General features: G+C 35.2%; 2 protein-coding genes across 2 annotated transcripts in view; both read left to right on the plus strand.

Moving 5' to 3' along the window:
* Positions 1–1941: 1941 nt before the first annotated feature.
* On the plus strand, positions 1942–3346 carry LOC110448643 (inositol oxygenase-like). The gene has a single exon (XM_021495009.1). It carries the CDS (start codon positions 2173–2175, stop codon positions 3031–3033), a length of 861 nt encoding a protein of 286 aa, XP_021350684.1. The 5' UTR covers positions 1942–2172; the 3' UTR covers positions 3034–3346.
* Positions 3347–8459: 5113 nt separating this feature from the next.
* LOC110448608 (testican-2-like) overlaps positions 8460–18662 on the plus strand; it is a 20984-nt gene continuing 10781 nt past the window's right edge. The window contains exons 1-3 of the mRNA XM_021494950.1: positions 8460–8694; positions 11674–11749; positions 12176–12269. Coding sequence (XP_021350625.1) covers positions 8518–8694; positions 11674–11749; positions 12176–12269 — 347 coding nt within the window. The 5' untranslated portion in view covers positions 8460–8517. The remainder of the gene's footprint in view (positions 8695–11673; positions 11750–12175; positions 12270–18662) is intronic.

An 18662-nucleotide genomic window follows, 5' to 3' on the forward strand; every position in this document is an offset into this window, starting at 1 on the left:
AATTTCTAAAGGTGTTCGCCAAAGATAGCCTATGCCACCTATCCTATTTTACATGTTTTATAGATATTTTCCAATGCATTCCAAATTTTGCATGTAGGTGTATGATGGTACCGCGAACTCAACTATGACATCCGTTTTATAATTAAACAAAATGGCTGCCATATACTGGTTCTGATTGGTCGAAATATAGATGTTGTCTGATTCTCCCCGGAATTGGTACATAGGGGTTTTGAGGGATGCCAAACACAATGGTAACAGTTTCGAAAAATTTAGTTGCCATGGTAATGAAATAGAGGCCTGTGATTGGTCGAAATTTAGCTGTGGTCTGAATCTGCCCAGAATTGGTACATAGGGGTTTGAAAGGATGCAGAACACAATATTAACAGTTTCGAACAACTCAGTTGCCATGGTAACAAAACGGAGTCCTTTCATTGATCGCAATTTAGCTGTTGTCTGATTTTGCCAAAGTTCCTAAGTCCAACAGGGGTTGGGGGACTTCTGTAACGGCCATCCGTTACAATTAGTACTAGTTAATAATTACACTGAAGACGCATTTATTGGTAAAAAAAAATCTCTGAAAATAATGCTCCAATATGAATTTGATTACCCTAAATTAAATCAATTTCAATTTCAATTTAAAAAAAATGAATTTATCAAAGCATTATCATCTTTATATATACTATAAAATGAATAAAAAAAACCTTGTGTATGGTGGCCTTACTGTTTTGTACGATCTAGCTGATGAAAATGGTATATGATATGAAAAAAATGGCTCAAAGCTACATGTATATGACAGTACTGTATACATGATACAGATAATGTGGGAGAACACAGGTAAAAACCAGGTAAAATATATATGAAACAGACTATAACTGCTATCACAACATTACTGCCTCTATGTTTTTTTTTAAAAAGTGGGAGAAAGGAGAACACACCGAACGTATATACTTTATATATCTAAGCATGAACAGGGATGTAAGAAATCAACTCTATGAAATCTGGGTAAAATTTGTCGCATGCGTGAATACCCAAATCTTACACAAGTTAAATGGATTTAAAAACATCGGGTATGGAAAATGAGCTGTCGCTTATTTTCTCAAGCAGTATCCTGTTCAAACTACCCGGACCGCTACGTATGTTGTAATCGCATGGCTTAACTTGTAGTTTTAGATATAAAAGGTTGCAACATTTCTATCAACAGAAGTTTTCAAGGACAGGAACAAAAATACCTAACTGAAATGACGCTAGAATCTATAGGGGCGTGTAGCGGGGCTGATTAAGAGATGGGAACCCGGTAAAGCCTAAAACCTGTTCTATTCATACTGCAGTAAAAAAAAAAAAAAAAGGCTCACCAAATGAAGCCTCTCTAGAAAACAACTTGTTCTGTCTAATACCGGAGACCATCACAGTTAAGCAGTGGAACGAGAGGTGGATAAAGTATGTGTTTAAAATTATCAAATTTTCCTCCATAAAATAAAAGCATCAACTCTGTACAAATCCACCGAACATGTTTTGTTTAAGCTTCGTAAAAGTTCTATTTCTGAAAGAGTTTTCTTTTATCCCTATTAACGCCACATATACTCCGTATTCATGAAACTGTTCTTATGCTTTAAAAACATGATTATGTGCTCAAACCATGGTAAAATACTCGACACTGTATTCGGCTTTATATCCAAAAATCTTCCATATCGTCGACATTTTAAAATAGAATTTGATCAAAGGAACAAGAAAAGAAATTAGGCTTGAGCACAGAATCTGAGTTTGAGCATAAGAACGGTTTTAGGAAGTTTTTGACAGATGACGGACAACGGACAGCAGACGACGGACGGACAACGCGGTAGGACATTAGCCGACCTTGACAATTCAAAGCTATTTGCTCACCCACGTGTTGTATATAGGAAATGAAACCAAACATAGTCTAGTCAGTAAGCTAACCGGAGTTTATCATGAATAGTCTATATATACGCGACAGTAGTAGGGCTGAAATGTCAAATGTTCTGTATTTTATTCAGGGCGGGATATGAATTTTTATCATTGAGGTCGAGCGCCCCGAGGTCAACCCTGGGTTTATCTGGGACGGGAGACATTTAAAATTGAAGCGACTATCACGGCTCGTTCACACAACTGTATTGCATTCGGAGCAGGCACTGCTACGTTGTAACTGGAGACACAATGACTTCGACAGAGCAGAAACGGATTGTTTTAACCGACCCCTCGGAATATCGGCCGGAATACAGGGACAAGGCATCGTATCGGGATTTTAACATCCACACGTGTCCGGCCCGAGTGATTGACACATACAAGAGTATGCACACTTTCCAGACTGTGGAGTATGTTCGTGGTAAGATCGAACATTATTGCAAATTCAATCACGCCGAAATGACCATGATGGAAGCACTGAATTCTCTTGACGCGTTTTTGGACGAGAGTGATCCTGATGTTGATATTCCGAATTCCTTACATGGCTACCAAACTGCCGAAGCTATCCGAAGGAAACACCCGGACAAAGACTGGTTCCACGTAGTAGGACTGATTCATGACGCGGGAAAGGTAATGGCTCACTGGGGGGAGCCACAATGGTCCACGGTGGGTGACACTTTTCCTGTTGGCTGTCTCCCTGACGACAGAATCGTATTCGGACGCGAGAGTTTTAAGGACAACCCCGACATGAAGGATGAAAAATTCAACACAAGGCTCGGTATGTATGAGGAAAACTGTGGGTTGGACAAAGTTCTTATGTCATGGGGCCATGATGAATACTTGTACCGTGTTCTAACCTCTGACCTCAACACGTGCAGGCTACCGGAAGAGGGTCTGTACATGATCCGGTACCACTCGTTCTACCCCTGGCACACTAGTGGGGCCTACGGATACCTGTGTAACAATAAGGACGAGGAGATGAAGGATTGGATCAACGAGTTCAACAAGTTTGACCTTTACACCAAGAGCGCTGTGACGCCTAATGTGGATGAGCTCCAGGCCTACTACAGCGCGCTCATGGAGAAATACATCCCTGGCAAGGTTAAGTGGTAGACGTACCCCGATACAAACGATGCTATAAGTGGTGATTTACACTAAGAAGGGACCGACGTATATAATGGACGGGTATTGTTGTGTACAATGTTTTATAATGGAAACAGACGACAGTCCAACAGGTTTTAGATATCACCGTTTTAAATATATTCCAGACTGTAAAAATCGCTTCGTGTACATGCATATTCTATTTCAGTTTTAGAAAGTTGTTCAACTATTAGATAATATACAGAGGTATATTCAATATACATATCATGACTGTATTATGCTTGTGTGTATACCATTTAAACGAAAAAATAAATACGTATATTTTCAATATGAAGTTCCGGTTTAATTTTGTACATATTCGGGAACAATGCCAAGCTTTTGACAAGAAAACTGGCAACGTGGACGTATTATGTTCCATTTAGTTATGATATCAATTCAATGCATGTTTTGTATAGTTATGTCGTGAAAAATACAAAAAGGCATAGAGTCAATGCACAAGAACAAAGTCTGTTCTTTAAGTTAGCAATAGCACGTACCATTGGTGAGTATGGAAACCCTACCGAGTCTGTAGAAGTTCTGAGCCAAAGGTCTACACCCGGAGGTAGCATTTCCATAACCCCATACCATATACATGTACTGACTCTTCTTCCGTCACCTTTTGCCTGGGCATTAGATGAAATCAACTGTGACATGGCTAACTATCATGAAAGAGTCTTCTCTTTTGATGATCAGACAACAGTCACTATAAGATTAAAGGTTCCTTGGTGACTGGACCACACGCCGTAGAAATCGTTAATAAACGTAAAAACAAAAACAAAAGCGAAACGTGTCCAGGACTGCCCTTTGTAGTACTCCAAAGTCGGCTGTAACTAATAACGACTTCTTACCTTTAAAACTTAATTTTGGTTCCAATGAGGTCCAGTTTAAGAATACTTGTTTTCATCCTTGTGGGTGCTCTTACGCCATGCCAGGGGGCTGCTATGGACTTCATAATGAAACATTGTCGAAAAATTTGGGGAATATCTGATAGGATACTTTCAACTGTTGGCCCTCGGCAAAGTCTTTGGCAACTCATGGAAACAAGGTCTCGTAGGATCTTCTACCTCGGAATCGAAACTGAGCCTCTATCCAGATTGGGTGGCTTTTCATTTGCGCCATGATACTGGAGTGTATAACAAAGCCCATTATCGCCAATCAGATCTAGTGTATAAACTTTTCACATCCGATCGGAGAATCGAACTCTGGCCGCCCTGGTGAAAGGCAATTGTGCTATCCACTGCGTCACCTGACCACCAGGACTTACAGGGGTCATTTTAGTTCGATTTGGATGCTGAACAGGAGCTGGATCTGGACAACCCTCGACATACTTCGGCGCCCATCCGTTGTCAACCTTTTTCTTTCAACGACACTATTCTGAAGAACCTTATTACGAATTAGGATCATTATATATTACATATAACATTCCGGGGTGAATACGTTCAAGAGTTGTCCAGAATTTCAAACGACCTCTCAAAACCATAAGGCTCTGATTCTTGAGATTTATCACGTGGCTTCTGAAATTAACTTTGACCAACATTCAAGTTTACATGAGTCAAATGTGTTAAGATCTTCCAATAGACCATAACAGTTACTTTATCTGCTTCATGTTTTTGCAAAGATCAAGGGCTGTCAAGTTTGTTTCAAAATGACGTTCAAACGCATTCAATATCACAACGTCTTTTCCAAGAACCACAATGTCTGGGTCAGGATGTTATGTAACTTGCTTGGATGAAGGGTACTACAGTACAGAAAATTAAACATTGTTAGGACGTAGATAAATTTATGCAATTCTTAATGTGTCAAGAAATAGGTTTGTTTAGGCCCCAATCGGTAAATCTTAATTATCAATGCTAGGCGATGGTTTGTAATTTACTTAGGTAAATATTCAATTCAGTCATACGTATTACCGCATGTATAGAAATAATTCCAGTAATTCATCGACCCGAGAAAAGATATATTAACCTCGGACGCAATGGAACAGTTGTGAGGTAATAATGAGGCAATACGACTTTAATGCAAGCTGTGATTTTTGATTATTTTTAATTAAGTAATGATGAATTTTAACATGTGTATGTATATACATACATGTATATAGAATGTCTTTTAAGTGTCTCATAAGTCGAAATAATTGGCTGGATATCGATCTCATGTAAGCGAATTCCACTAAGTATGACTGTTGATCAATATGTGACACTCTAATAAACTAGTTTATTATTCTTATGTATTAAATAACCCTCCCTAAAAATCACTTATATCATTATAAGTTTAGAACCAGTATAACATCCAATAGGATGTCTATGGGATACTGCACAACTTCAACAAGTTGATGATAAATGGCAAGAGAGAGAGTTACCGCTCATTAAAAAAATCTGGATAACAAAAGTGGTCTAATAAATGTGAGAAAGTGCTAATTTGGAGGAATCAAGAGAATCAATAGAGATGAGATATCGCGGTAAGTTGTTCCAGTCGGAAAAAGCTCTTGGGAATTTTTTGTTTTCTATACTGTGTTTTGCATGATGGTATTTGGCAAGAATTTCGGTGAGAAAAGCGGAAGGGGCGATTTGGAGGGATGAGTGTTGTTTTCCTTATAGCTATTAAGTAATTTTAATTTTGTAGAGAGTGGTACTAGTAAGTCTTCGATCTTTTCTTCTATCAGCTAAATAGTGCCATTCTATTGTAACCTACACATTTATTTTTATACATTTTTACCACCATAAATTGGACATTTACATGATTNAATTTTTCTCCATGCCCTAAATACATCAATCCAAAATAGATTTTTAGTTTTATTTTGACATTTTGAAATATAATCAGTTCCACAATTTGCCAGAATGTTTTTATCACAATATAATTTTAAGATCACTTGCCATTTACCAGAATTCATATATAACCTCCTAACCCACGTTAATTTTAACGAGTCAATAAACGACTGTACATGTAACATTTTAAGACCCCCTTTTACATAATCTTTAACAATGACATCTCTCTTAGCTTTATCTATTTTACTATTCCACAGAAAATTAAAAAGCTCTATATTTAATTTTTTAAGAAAACAATCATCTGGATTTGGTAAAGAGATAAAAAGGTGGTTGAATTGTGAAATTAATAATGATTTTATGATATGTATCCTACCAATAGGAGTCAACAATCTTCTTTTCCAGGTATTTATTATGTTTATTATTCTTATGTATTAAATAACCCTCCCTAAAAATCACTTATATCATTATAAGTTTAGAACCAGTATAACATCCAATAGGATGTCTATGGGATACTGCACAACTTCAACAAGTTGATGATAAATGGCAAGAGAGAGAGTTACCGCTCATTAAAAAAATCTGGATAACAAAAGTGGTCTAATAAATGTGAGAAAGTGCTAATTTGGAGGAATCAAGAGAATCAATAGAGATGAGATTAGAGAATCAATAGAGATGAGATAAGAGAATCAATAGAGATGAGATTAGAGAATCAATAGAGATGAGGTAAGAGAATCAATAGAGATGAGGTAAGAGAATCAATAGAGATGAGATATCGCGGTAAGTTGTTCCAGTCGGAAAAAGCTCTTAGGAATTTTTTGTTTTCCATACTGTGTTTTGCATGATGGTATTTGGCAAGAATTTCGGTGAGAAAAGCGGAAGGGGCGATTTGGAGGGATGAGAGTTGTTTTCCTTATAGCTATTAAGTAATTTTAATGTTGTAGAGAGTGGTACTAGTAAGTCTTCGATCTTTTCTTCTGTCAGCTAAAGAGTGCCATTCTATTGTAACCTACACATTTATTTTTATACATTTTTACCACCATAAATTGGACATTGACATGATTATCGGTTGAATTTTTATGTCTGTAGAGTATATATATATATATTCAATAAGATAGAATCTTTCCATTATATAATACATTAATTTTGAACACCTTATCATTTGTATTTTGTTTTTATGATGCTTTTTTTATTGAAAGAAAGAGGGGCATTAAATAAAAAAAGGGAAATTAAGTAATAATTACATGTTTTTTTATGAAATACAGCTAATATCTACATTTACTTGTAATCAGGTGAATGTAAATGTTAACGAACTTTATTAGAACAGACTATAGATGCGATAGCAATATATACTGGACTATATCTGTACTTTTTAATGGTGGCATTATGGGATTTTTTGTTTATCTAAGGTAAAATATGTTTTCATATGATTATCCAGCATAACTAACTTGACTGTGCGTCAACAATTACGTCAAATTGACTCAAATGAATTACTATTGATGTTATGAAAATATCCTGAAGTCATGGCAAAAGGGGGGTGGGGTTCACGCCTAGAGTACTCTCAGCGTCAATTATATATCAAATTGACTCAAATAATACCATTGATGTCATAAAAACATGAACAAAATGGTGGGATGTCACTTTTTTCGGATATCCTGAAATATACCGCCTCCTTCACCTAACTTAATATTGATAGTAATAGACGCGTCTCGGTTTATAATTATCAGAAATTTCGGGTTTTACCAATTCTTTCCTCCTGTTTTATTGCGTTTTTCTCTAAATACTTTATACTTTTTTTCCAAAAAGAAGGGGCGTGGATCTTCACATCATTTGTCCAAAAAGTACATAGGCTAAATTGATTGATAATTTATCTTTTAAATTTTCATAATATCAACTAGTGGAAATCAAGGAAGTGCGGCATGCGATTTTCTGAAATATCTTCATTTTTTCTTTATTTATCAGTATCATAAAATATTGAAATCAAGTTATTTATTCTTTTGAAAATTGGAATCCCGTTATTTTTCAATAAGACCTGATATCATAATTATACAAGAATCACTTAAATACTGCAAGAACGAGTTAAAAATGAAGACCATGTTCGCCTTTCCCCCTGGAATTCATGGCGATTTTTTCCCTCACTATGACCACATGTAGGGACCTGAGAACTTGTTTGAAACCATCCTGACGTAAAGATTGTAATATTTAGGAAAGCCCAATAACGTCTTACATTACACTTCACAACAGGATAGGTCCAAACGTACCCACTTAAACAAGTTAGCAGGTCCCTGTGTAATTGGCACGTACTAATGTGGTGTCGAAAACTACGTCATAAGGGCGATAACTCCCACAGGTTTGTTCCCCAAATCACCTGTACAGGTAAGTACTTCCGCTAGGTGTCAGTGAATCATTGTCAAAACTTTTGGACGGGTCTATTATTATCGGGATAAAAGTACAAGCCCATAATACAGATTTGTGAGTATTATAGCTCAGAGAAATATCAAAGCAGAAATGTAGTGACACTTGATTGACTCTTCAAATTTACAATGCTGACACTTTTATTCAAATCTTTGTTTTGATAATTGACGCGTCGTATCGCCATTTTGTCCTACCTGATTTACCTGAAGGACAGAATAAACACTCCCACTAATAATAGAAGTTATGCGAGTAAGCTTATAGTGTTGTAAACTTTTCGAGGACAGCTAAGATGGTCGGATCACGTTTAGCACCGATTTTGGTGCTGGCTATTATGGTATGGAACGTAGATGCAGAACATTTAAAAAGTCGCGTCCATAGCAAAATGCAACGTTTAAATTTGGGAGATTTCAAAAATCTTCGCCGTGAAGCAAAAGGAAAGTTACACAGCCGAACACACCATTTCATGGTAAGTGACAACACGGGATGGTACCACCTGTATTTACCTGTTTAGAATTACAGGTATCGCGTGATCAGTGTGGTCCGAGTAAATCATTACATAAGGTGATTGTCTATAAATATTAAAGGATTGTTTCTTTTCTTCTTTCTTTGCTTTAAATAGATTTCCTAATAAACTTTAAAATAATTATATATAACAAGTATAGAAAAATGTATTCTAGCTACGATCAAAGAAATTTCAAGAAATCGGATGGAAGGTTGATCATGTACAAGGCACTATATATATATATTTCATGTTATACACATTTTGCTATGTGACGGAGATATAAACAAACATATTCCCATTAATGTCATAAGTTATGGAAATGTACTTCATATGAATGTTAAATTTTGGCACCTATCCAAAAAATTGTCCTACTTTATATTGCATCATGGCTAATGTAAGCGTGTATTCTGTATTAGGCTATCACAAACTTAGATCTGATCTAAGATTAAAATTTGGCATTAAATCAATTAAGATGTATTTAATTTGAAAAGGAAGTTATTATTGTAAATAATAAGGAACAATTCATGTTGAATTTTAAAGTCAAAACAATGTTCAACCACAGACTTAGATAACATCTAATCTAATTCTGTGGTTCAACTGTGTAAGATATGTGCAAATTATTTTTATTGAAGTTATTATAGTTCATAATTTCATATGCGTTATTTATTTCTTAGTAAATTCCCGTTTATTTAAGCAACACACAAACAATTTTAATATACAATGTGACAGAGCAAAAATATGCACGGAGTGAAACCATCTTTGTCAGATAGGTATATATGTCTGTCTTTGTGTATATTAATAACTATACCTGTAATACGGCGTACATATGGAAAGTTCATCTTTTGAAACTACTGTGGGGGAAAATGTAATCAAAAGATCCGAAGGAAATTTAACAAAATTATCATTAGGAAAGGATCTAAATATTAAATATCCTTTCCGATCTCCTTAAATTGCATACTTACCAACATTTTGAAATTTCGTAATCGTGATCAGAATTTAAAGCAGAAATAAAATGTGAGTATGTATACACTCTAGGGTAAAAACAACAGATGAAATCATTAGATGTTAGAATATAGGAATAGCTTAGCAAATTCACTGGTTGAAAATGCTCCACTTTAGGGAGAGTTGGCAAGTATAAAATTGTAATAAGCATTTATGCTTACTGTATCCCACTGGTTGACTGTACGAGTCCCCTAGTACTAATATTAATACCCAGCCTCCTCTGATGACAAAAAAAATCTCTCGTCATCAGAAAGGCTGAGATAGCTACGTATTCGCAGCTATATATGAGTCCCCCAACCTTCCTCAACACCATCTCGCTTCTCTTGCAGAATCGGAAGGGGGTGGGGGTTCTTCTTTGTCTGCTGGAGGACATAGAAGTAACCAAAATTGATCTGCTGTCTAGATCTCCATAGTAACACTTAATTGAGGGCTCTCTTTTCTCTTCTGTCCTACCTACTTTTTGATAAAAAAACACACTACCACTAGCTAGCCTTCCACCACTGGGCCGCAGGTTCGAGACCTACGTGGGGCAGTCGCCAGATACTGGCCATAAGTCGGTTGTTTTTCCCCTTAAAACTCCGGCTTTCTTCCACCACTAAAACCTGGCACGTCCTTATGTTAAATGACCATATAGCTGTTAATAGGACATAAAGCACACAAACCAAATATTGTCCTGAATAGAAAGGATTGGGGACACGTATACTGTGTGGCCAAACATTTTCAGGTAGCTTTGCTCCGGCACTAGCATGCACACGTCGGCCAGAATACACTAAAATAAATAATGTAAAGTCCTGCTGAATGTGTCATTTACGGTATCTATGTTGTTAGGTACAGGTTGTTGGTTTCTGTCCCCTGTCTGTCTCAGTGTTATAAATTTTATGTCCTGTATGCAAATATGTGACTCACTCATGCACCTTCAAAAAAGAAATTAAATTAAATCTAAAACTATAGCAAGTAACAAAAACCTGAATCCCAACCTAACAGCCCAAAGTATAACTTTTAAAGAAATGCTAATTAATACCAACATCTAGATACATGCTGTATATTTGAAACCATTGATCATCAAATGAAAAAAAAGTTTACCCAATGAGTGACAGTTGCATGGTTGTGGATTTGTTTCACTCAAGTTAAGTAATCTGCATATTAGGGTGAATGAAGTTTGTTTTGACCATATATATGGTTAGTTTATTCACCTTTTCATGCAGGCTTATGTTATATCTACCAGCTGCTATATAGTAATTTGTCACAGTAGCTATAGCTCTTGGGATAAAAATGTGTCCTGCATGTCATTATAAGTGACATATATTTTCCATTCCACTGATCATGAGCATCAAAAGAAATTGTTCAGGTGGCCACAGTTACCTCATGATCATGTTTATATATATACACTACATACCAACTCTGTTTCACAACATAACATTAACTAGGTTTAGCACAATGTGATCTATATCTACTACTCATCATGATCAACTGAACAGGAACAAGCTTAGGAAAACATGAGATTTAATTTACAGACCGTAGTTTCAAATTCTGCTGTCATAATAACATCTATAGGGAAAAGATGTGCCATGCACAATAACTAGGTCACTGTGACCTATATTTCCAAAAATTCTGTACAGGTACCATTAATAACAAAGGAATATTTTACACTGTTTCAACACATACCATAAATAGTTATTTATCATTTATTGTCAAATTTCTTTCACCTAGTAACTTCCGTTTTAAGCACAATGTAAAATAATTCTTTTTCAACCCCGTTGTGGGGATCAATACATTTGATCAAGTTACAATGAATGCTGAAGAAAGCTTTCATGTTTTCATATATAAAGAAATATTGGAGAGCTTCTGAGTGAGCGAACGATGCAAGTACAATCTAGGAAGTAGATAAATTGAGCTTTGATCATGATCAGTATTATGTACATCTTGATTTTTTTTATGCAGGGAAAACATAGTGCCCTTATGATAGACCAGGATGATGTCATCAAGAAGAAACACATGGAATTTACATACGCAAAACGTAAGATTATTAATTAGAGATTATTATATTACTGATAACTTAGTTTTGATGAGTAATAGATAATGACATTGATGTGTTTTGTGAAATATTCTAGATAATTGCTATAACTTAAAAGAGACACTACTTATACATTTTTACAGAGAAACTGATAAAAGCTTGCATTGAAAAAGATTTGTTGATGTTGCATTCTGGGCATATTGCAGGATAAATACAGTAGTGGGCAAGGTTTTTGTCTTATTACAATGTTATTAAAGCTTGTATTGGAATCTGCTTGTGTTGAGACCAGAAAACAAGCTTGATATCAAAGTAATGTACATTTTTTTTTACAAAAATAGGTACAAAACTAACATGTTACTCTGTGTTTGATATAGTGAGGCTGTACTTGCAGTATTGATAAAATATAACCTTGGTTGTTTTACCACACAGAATGCAGTGTTGAATGTGCCCGTCACGAGGTGTGTGTCAAACACACAGGCACAGGGAACACCAAGTGTGTCCACAAGAAGTTTCTTAAGGAAAGGTAAGAACTGAGAGAAAGGGTCGATCTTTTTCTACAAAGAAATGGAGAAGTTATAGGAAGTATTGGAAAAGGTGTACATTCTGTAACAATTGTAGTTGAACTCGACTAGGTTATCACATGTCAGCCAGCTAGGTAACTCAATTGGTTAGAGCTGGAGCGTCTGTTTAGAGTTAATTAGTTCTAAGGTCCCAGGTTCGAATCTCAGTGTAGCCTTTGCATTTTTCCTTTCCTCTTACATTTGCCTTGGCACCCAACTAAATGTACCCAAGAAAGGATGTATAGTGTCTTCGGGATCAAAGACGTTTTTGAAGGAGGGACTGGGTGGAATGTATAGCGGAAGTGGACTTGGTTGATATACCGGGGACTATACCCTAGTACTTATCATTGGCCGCATGTGGGCCTGATTGGTTCTTCCTTTATGTTATACCCAGTAAATTTGTTCCAGGAACAGAATTATTTTAATTTAAGTGCTATACATGATACAGTACATACATATATATAAAACCACTGGAGAATGTTACATACACACATAAACTGTTTACCTTCATGTTAATGGTGTTTTTTATGTAGTCACTCATAGTGATATATCTTCGCAATAAAGATCTAACAAACTTCTTACACATTGTATTTGACATCAGAAATGCCCTGCTTTAAGGTACAATGTTTTACAACTTATGTATGATGGGGCTTTTCTATATATATATATACCTATATATTCAGGCTGAAATTCAGAACTATTTCCAATGATGAGGTTAAGACATTTTTCTTTCTTCCTAATTTTTAGCAACAAAATATTTTTTGTTCTCGCAAAATTCAATAGCTTTCACCAATTTTCTTAGAGATGCTTTAATTTATAACAAGGATATCAGGAAAATCAATGTTATTTAAGAGAGAGAGAGAGAGAGAGAGAGAGAAAAAAGAGGAGAATTGTGAGGTAAGATGTTTCAATGTGCTACAATTTTCCCAACTAAGAATTTAGGCATAAATTCACAAAAATACCAAATAAAAATTCCTGAAGTGTTAGTCTATATTCACTTGACTCAATAATTACATATATAGGTATAATATATATCTATTGCTGATATCCTTAAACATTGTAAGTACCGATACTTCCTCCACGCTGACCATATATACACGTAGGTACACATTTAATGTCCTTGTGATTTATGTTACTCTACCAGTGATGTATATAGAGCCACGAGTGATTGGTCAGTGGTGTCGCACCTTGTGGTCAGGCATTTTGGTGGTGTGTGGTCACTATAATATTGTTGGCTGCGGACATAGTGCAATTACAATACCTTGTCATTTTGGTTCTGGGAAAGTTTCAATCTTGCTTGTGTTTCAAGTTCAAATTGTTATAAATTCATTTGCAACATATATAGATTTGAGAAACATTTATCAATATTGCATGTATGAAATACAGTCAGCTTTGTGACAGCGAATCTTTCTTTTTGTTGCAATATCATCAAATAACACAGTCACATATAAAAAAAATGGGTAAATTCAGAAAATATTTATTCAATTTTTTGTTTATTTATTAAAAAAAATATCTAGTTTCTGTTCGTTTTCTGTCCATGTTTATGATATTTATTGTTTGACTGTGTGGCCATTTAGATGGATGACCATACTTTGAGCTTCTAGTTCTGCATATTTATGTATGTACATGTATATATGCACATACCATGTATATAAATATGACCATCATTTCCGACGGATCAGGTACATGCACATCATGTATGTGGGTGGTGATCTATTAGTGTGTTGTATATAGTTGTGATGTACCAATCCTAAATCAGCTTATATTACAGGCCATAATCACAGGTTCCAAATGATGATTGGTCACGTCCTGTTAGTGGCAAAAGATGGTCACATCCTGTTAGTGGCAAAATATTGAAGCCTGTTATTATAGTCAGTTTATAGTGGACTCTCTGCAAATCCTAGCTTACTGTACATGTCCCAGTTAGATTTATCTCTTCAGATATGTCGCTCAATATCATCATATTTGTGATTATTACATGATTGATAATTAAAATACATGTATAATAATGATGTTCCACATCCTTATATAAGATGTGAAAACCTGACAATTAAAAGATGTACATGTAGTCGGTTCTCCATAATAAGATGTAATTCAGGGGCAAATCAAGAAATTTCAACGAACGGTGGATGAAGGGGGGCCTACACTGGTATTTTATAATGTTACATTACCAATTAGTTTCAGATTTTGTATTTATGGAAATATGTGGGTGTGTCTTGCTTTTGATTAATTGTATATTTCTGGCTTTTCCATTATTTTTTTCTCTCAAATTTGCTTGTTTTTCATTACACGATTTCCTCACCACTAATTCGGAGGTGGGGGGGGGGGATAATCCCCTGACAAACGTCCACTCCGGGATCCTACCTTGTAGATATGGCCCTGTGATGTGGAAACATTATGCATTAGCTACATAGACTTTTATCAAGGTTTAAAAGAAAACCTTTCAAACATCCGGACACAAAACGGCTATGTTTCTTGTGCCCATATATCTACATGCAATTTATCTTGTAACACCTGCACTAACAGTGACACCTATATCCTAAATTTCTGTCGGCTGGCATTGCAGGTCTAGACAATAAGGGTAGCCCAATAGTCTTAAACTAGTGAATCTATAGCTGGACTTAATATAGCTAGTGGTTTTAAAAACTGCCCGTGATCGCCAGCCAGTGTTTTATATTCCTTGTCGTCTTGATCATGAATCATTTTGTGTTATAGTGGACTTGCGCATATAAGTATACATATACTTGTAAAATTGGAAACTATACTAGCCGGACTGCATGACTAGTGGATTTTAAAATCAATTTTAGCCCTGGCCAGGTACATGTGAAGTAGTAGTCACATTGAGACTGCTTGTGCGCTGTACCCATGATTGTCTTTTCATTTTTTCTGACACTTTCTTAGATCGGATGCATGATCATTGGCCAGCGAAATTGTCAAAATTGTTAAATTGTCAGCAATTTACAGAACTTTCTGAAAAAATATTGTGTACATGTGCTACACCACAAAAGGTTGTTTTTTATAGTACTTTCCATTGCCAGATAATGATTTTCTAAAAATAGAAAGGTATATAGCATAAAACAAAAATTAGAAAATCATGTCTTTAATAGATAGTTTTTTTGGCCATTCTGTTTTTTTAGGAGGAGTGAAAGCACTCAGAGCCTGCAATAGTCTGACTTCTGTTTTATGTGTTATACAGTATATATATATATATATAATTTTTCCATTTAAATTTTGTTGACACCATGATGTGTGCAATATATAAGTTTGCATGTGCATGAAAAGTTGACAGACAGATGGAGGAACTTGAGTCTCGTCCAGAATGTTTGAGCTTTGTATACTAAAGAAATTATAAGAAAAGTACTCATTTTGAAAGGCTAAAATTTCTCTTACAGCTTAATTGTTTCAAATCTTGACATTTCCACGATAACAATAAAATGTCACAGAAAGTTGTTTTGCTGCGCGTACGTACCACGTGATTAGGGCACTAGATTGCATAGACAGAGGAGACAGGTCATCTGTCAAGTGTTTTTAATATGACAAAGTGGTTTCCCACACAAGTTGAACATTTTCTGTCGTAAACATCTCAAATCCAGTGAAACTTGTGTGTATTTCGTAGGTTAAGTTTTTTGTACAGTACAATGAGCACTATTTGAAGTTTTTCTACCTTACTTGTAATTCTGGTACAAATGAAGACAAACATCATACTTTATTTTATAAATGTCCATGTTCCAAGATTTAAGATTAAAGTAAATTGAGTGATATAATCACAGATTTAACCAAGTCCAAGTGTTTTTAAGCTAACAGCATTATTGAGTACAAATTATAAAAGAGTTGTGCATCGAATTCACCCAAATTTTTAATCACTATAATAATTTCACCTTTCAACAATGTCACTCATTCATAATCCTGGGCAAAAAAGTTTCATCAACTCAGGAAGGAACAAAGCAGTCCTGTGAACAAAGAAAGGACTGTTGTTCGTGAAAAGTGTTTATTTTTCTTGCATTTGATTTTAAAATATCTTGACATTTTCAAAAGGTTCTGAGCTATAGCTTTTGATTTTAATAATCACACTCTTTCAGGTCAACCCTATTATTATGTATTCATTTTGTTATTCCAAAAATCACACATGAGTTGAGCTAGAGGTCTTACTATTTGCTGGCAAACATCAAATGTTTACAAGCAAATATACATATTTTCAACCTTTTTACCTATACGTTTATCAATCAAAACATGATTGAATAGATACAATTTTACATCAAAGCATGGTTCACCTTTATGTTCAAAATTAGTTTTAAAATGCGTACATGAAGTTGGAATTGGGTCTTTATCAATTAAAAAATTAACTTGATAAAGCTATTCATTTAAAAAAAAAAAAAAGGAAGAATATCAAGAAAATGATAGATTTTAGATTACCCAAAGAACAACAACTGTTTATGTCAGTAACCTGACATATGTACACACATGACCGTTTAAAATGTCAGGTATATCTCATTTGCATCTACAGTCAACATCTATCATACTGAAGTTTTGTTCATCCGTCCATACAGTTTATTTAAATTTTCAGGATGGCCTTCTTTTGATTGTACCTATGTATACGTGTGTCTGGGTTCCGTGGATATTGACCTGTGTCACACCAAGTGTCTGGTTTTGCCTCGGGGCTATAGTTGACATACCTGCATATAGCAACTTAGCCAGTATTAAATATAAACATACCTGTGGCTATATCATACTTATACATTAATTGGCGGTAATATTTACAAAGTTGTTATAATATATGTACAGTGTCAAACAACTATTTTTGAATGGGATTCATTGGTGCTTAATTTTTTTCAAATTATACGCTTTTTATCTTAAAATCTATGGAATTTTATAGGAATCTACCTTATTTGTGTACCAGGTACATGCTTTCACCTGTTGGTGAACTGTGATATTTACATATACGGTACCCTTGTTATAAAACCAGGTGTCTGTGTACGTAGCATATATACATGTTCAGTTCACACATATATACAGCACAGTACAATATCGGCACATCTGACATAGTTCTAATGTATCACATTGAAGTGAAGGTATGATAGATACACAGTACACCACTAAATCTCCCCGCAAATACAGAAGCCGTCATATATTGCTTTGGCTGCAGTGGACCATAACCCTCAACATGATTGTCGTGACAAATTGTCGATTGATGATACAAGTACCAGGATCCTATAATACATTGATGAAAGTTTCACAAATATTACAGCGTTGAGTACCTATGGTACAGGTTATCAGATTGCACTGGTCTACCTTACTGGTTGAAACAGTTGAAACTATAGGTATATTAATTTAGTCCGAAAAAAATAAATCTTTTTCTGCTTTCTCTACCTACCCTAGATTTAAGAACCTATATCTGTGGTGTGTTTTTTTTTATCCCAATTATTGAAATCACAAAGTATGCGAGATACAGATTATAACCTAGCTTTTTAATTTGAAATAATTTCCTAGTTCTGTTAACATTTCTCTGATACAAGAAGTGGCATCATGTTTGGTAAATTTCACGTGACTCTGGGTGATATGGTTCGGCTGTAGGAGACATGCATGGTTACGTTAACAGAGACATTATTTAATTGTTTCCGTGGTGCTAGGCCCATAATGATTTATAACGGACGTCCTACATTTATGTCCTAATTACAAAATCTTGGAATACTGAACATGATAAACCAAGACAAAATACAGGTCATAATTTACATACTCATTATTCACAATTTTTGTGTAATTCCGAAGTTACATACAAAAAGTTTGTGTATAGTTATAATTAACAGATTTATCACATGACAACAGTGTTGTGCAGATGGCTACACCCATCCATAGTTAAAATTCTCGTTGAATTCCTCATTTATTTTCAATGAGGTAAAGTAAGACATACCTGTGCATATGAATTAGAAGTCACCAGCTATGTCATACATAATTACGTGTCTGGGCGTACCAAGCTCTTGCCCAGAATGGATATACGAAATTTTTATATCCTTTCTGTCTCGGGATAATTTAGCATCCACAGTGTAAATCGCACAAAGTAATTGCAAAATTGAGACATTCTAGTTACAATAAAACAATGTGTTTAACTGTATTTTATATTGATCAGCATATAATTATATAAATGTACATAATTTCTAGAAACACATTCGGTGTGCTACTAGCAGCTTTTTTAGGTCACCTGAGACAAAGTCTCAAGTGACCTATTGCGATCACCTTTTGTCCGTCGTCGTCCGTCGTGCGTCCGTAAACAATTTACATTTTCGACTTCTTCTCCAAAACCCCTGAACCAATTTCAATGAAATTTTGCAGGGACCTTCCATGGACAAAGGTCAACAAAA

Source organism: Mizuhopecten yessoensis, unplaced genomic scaffold (genome assembly GCF_002113885.1).
Source record: "Mizuhopecten yessoensis strain PY_sf001 unplaced genomic scaffold, ASM211388v2 scaffold4121, whole genome shotgun sequence".
Lineage (NCBI taxonomy): Eukaryota > Metazoa > Mollusca > Bivalvia > Pectinida > Pectinidae > Mizuhopecten > Mizuhopecten yessoensis.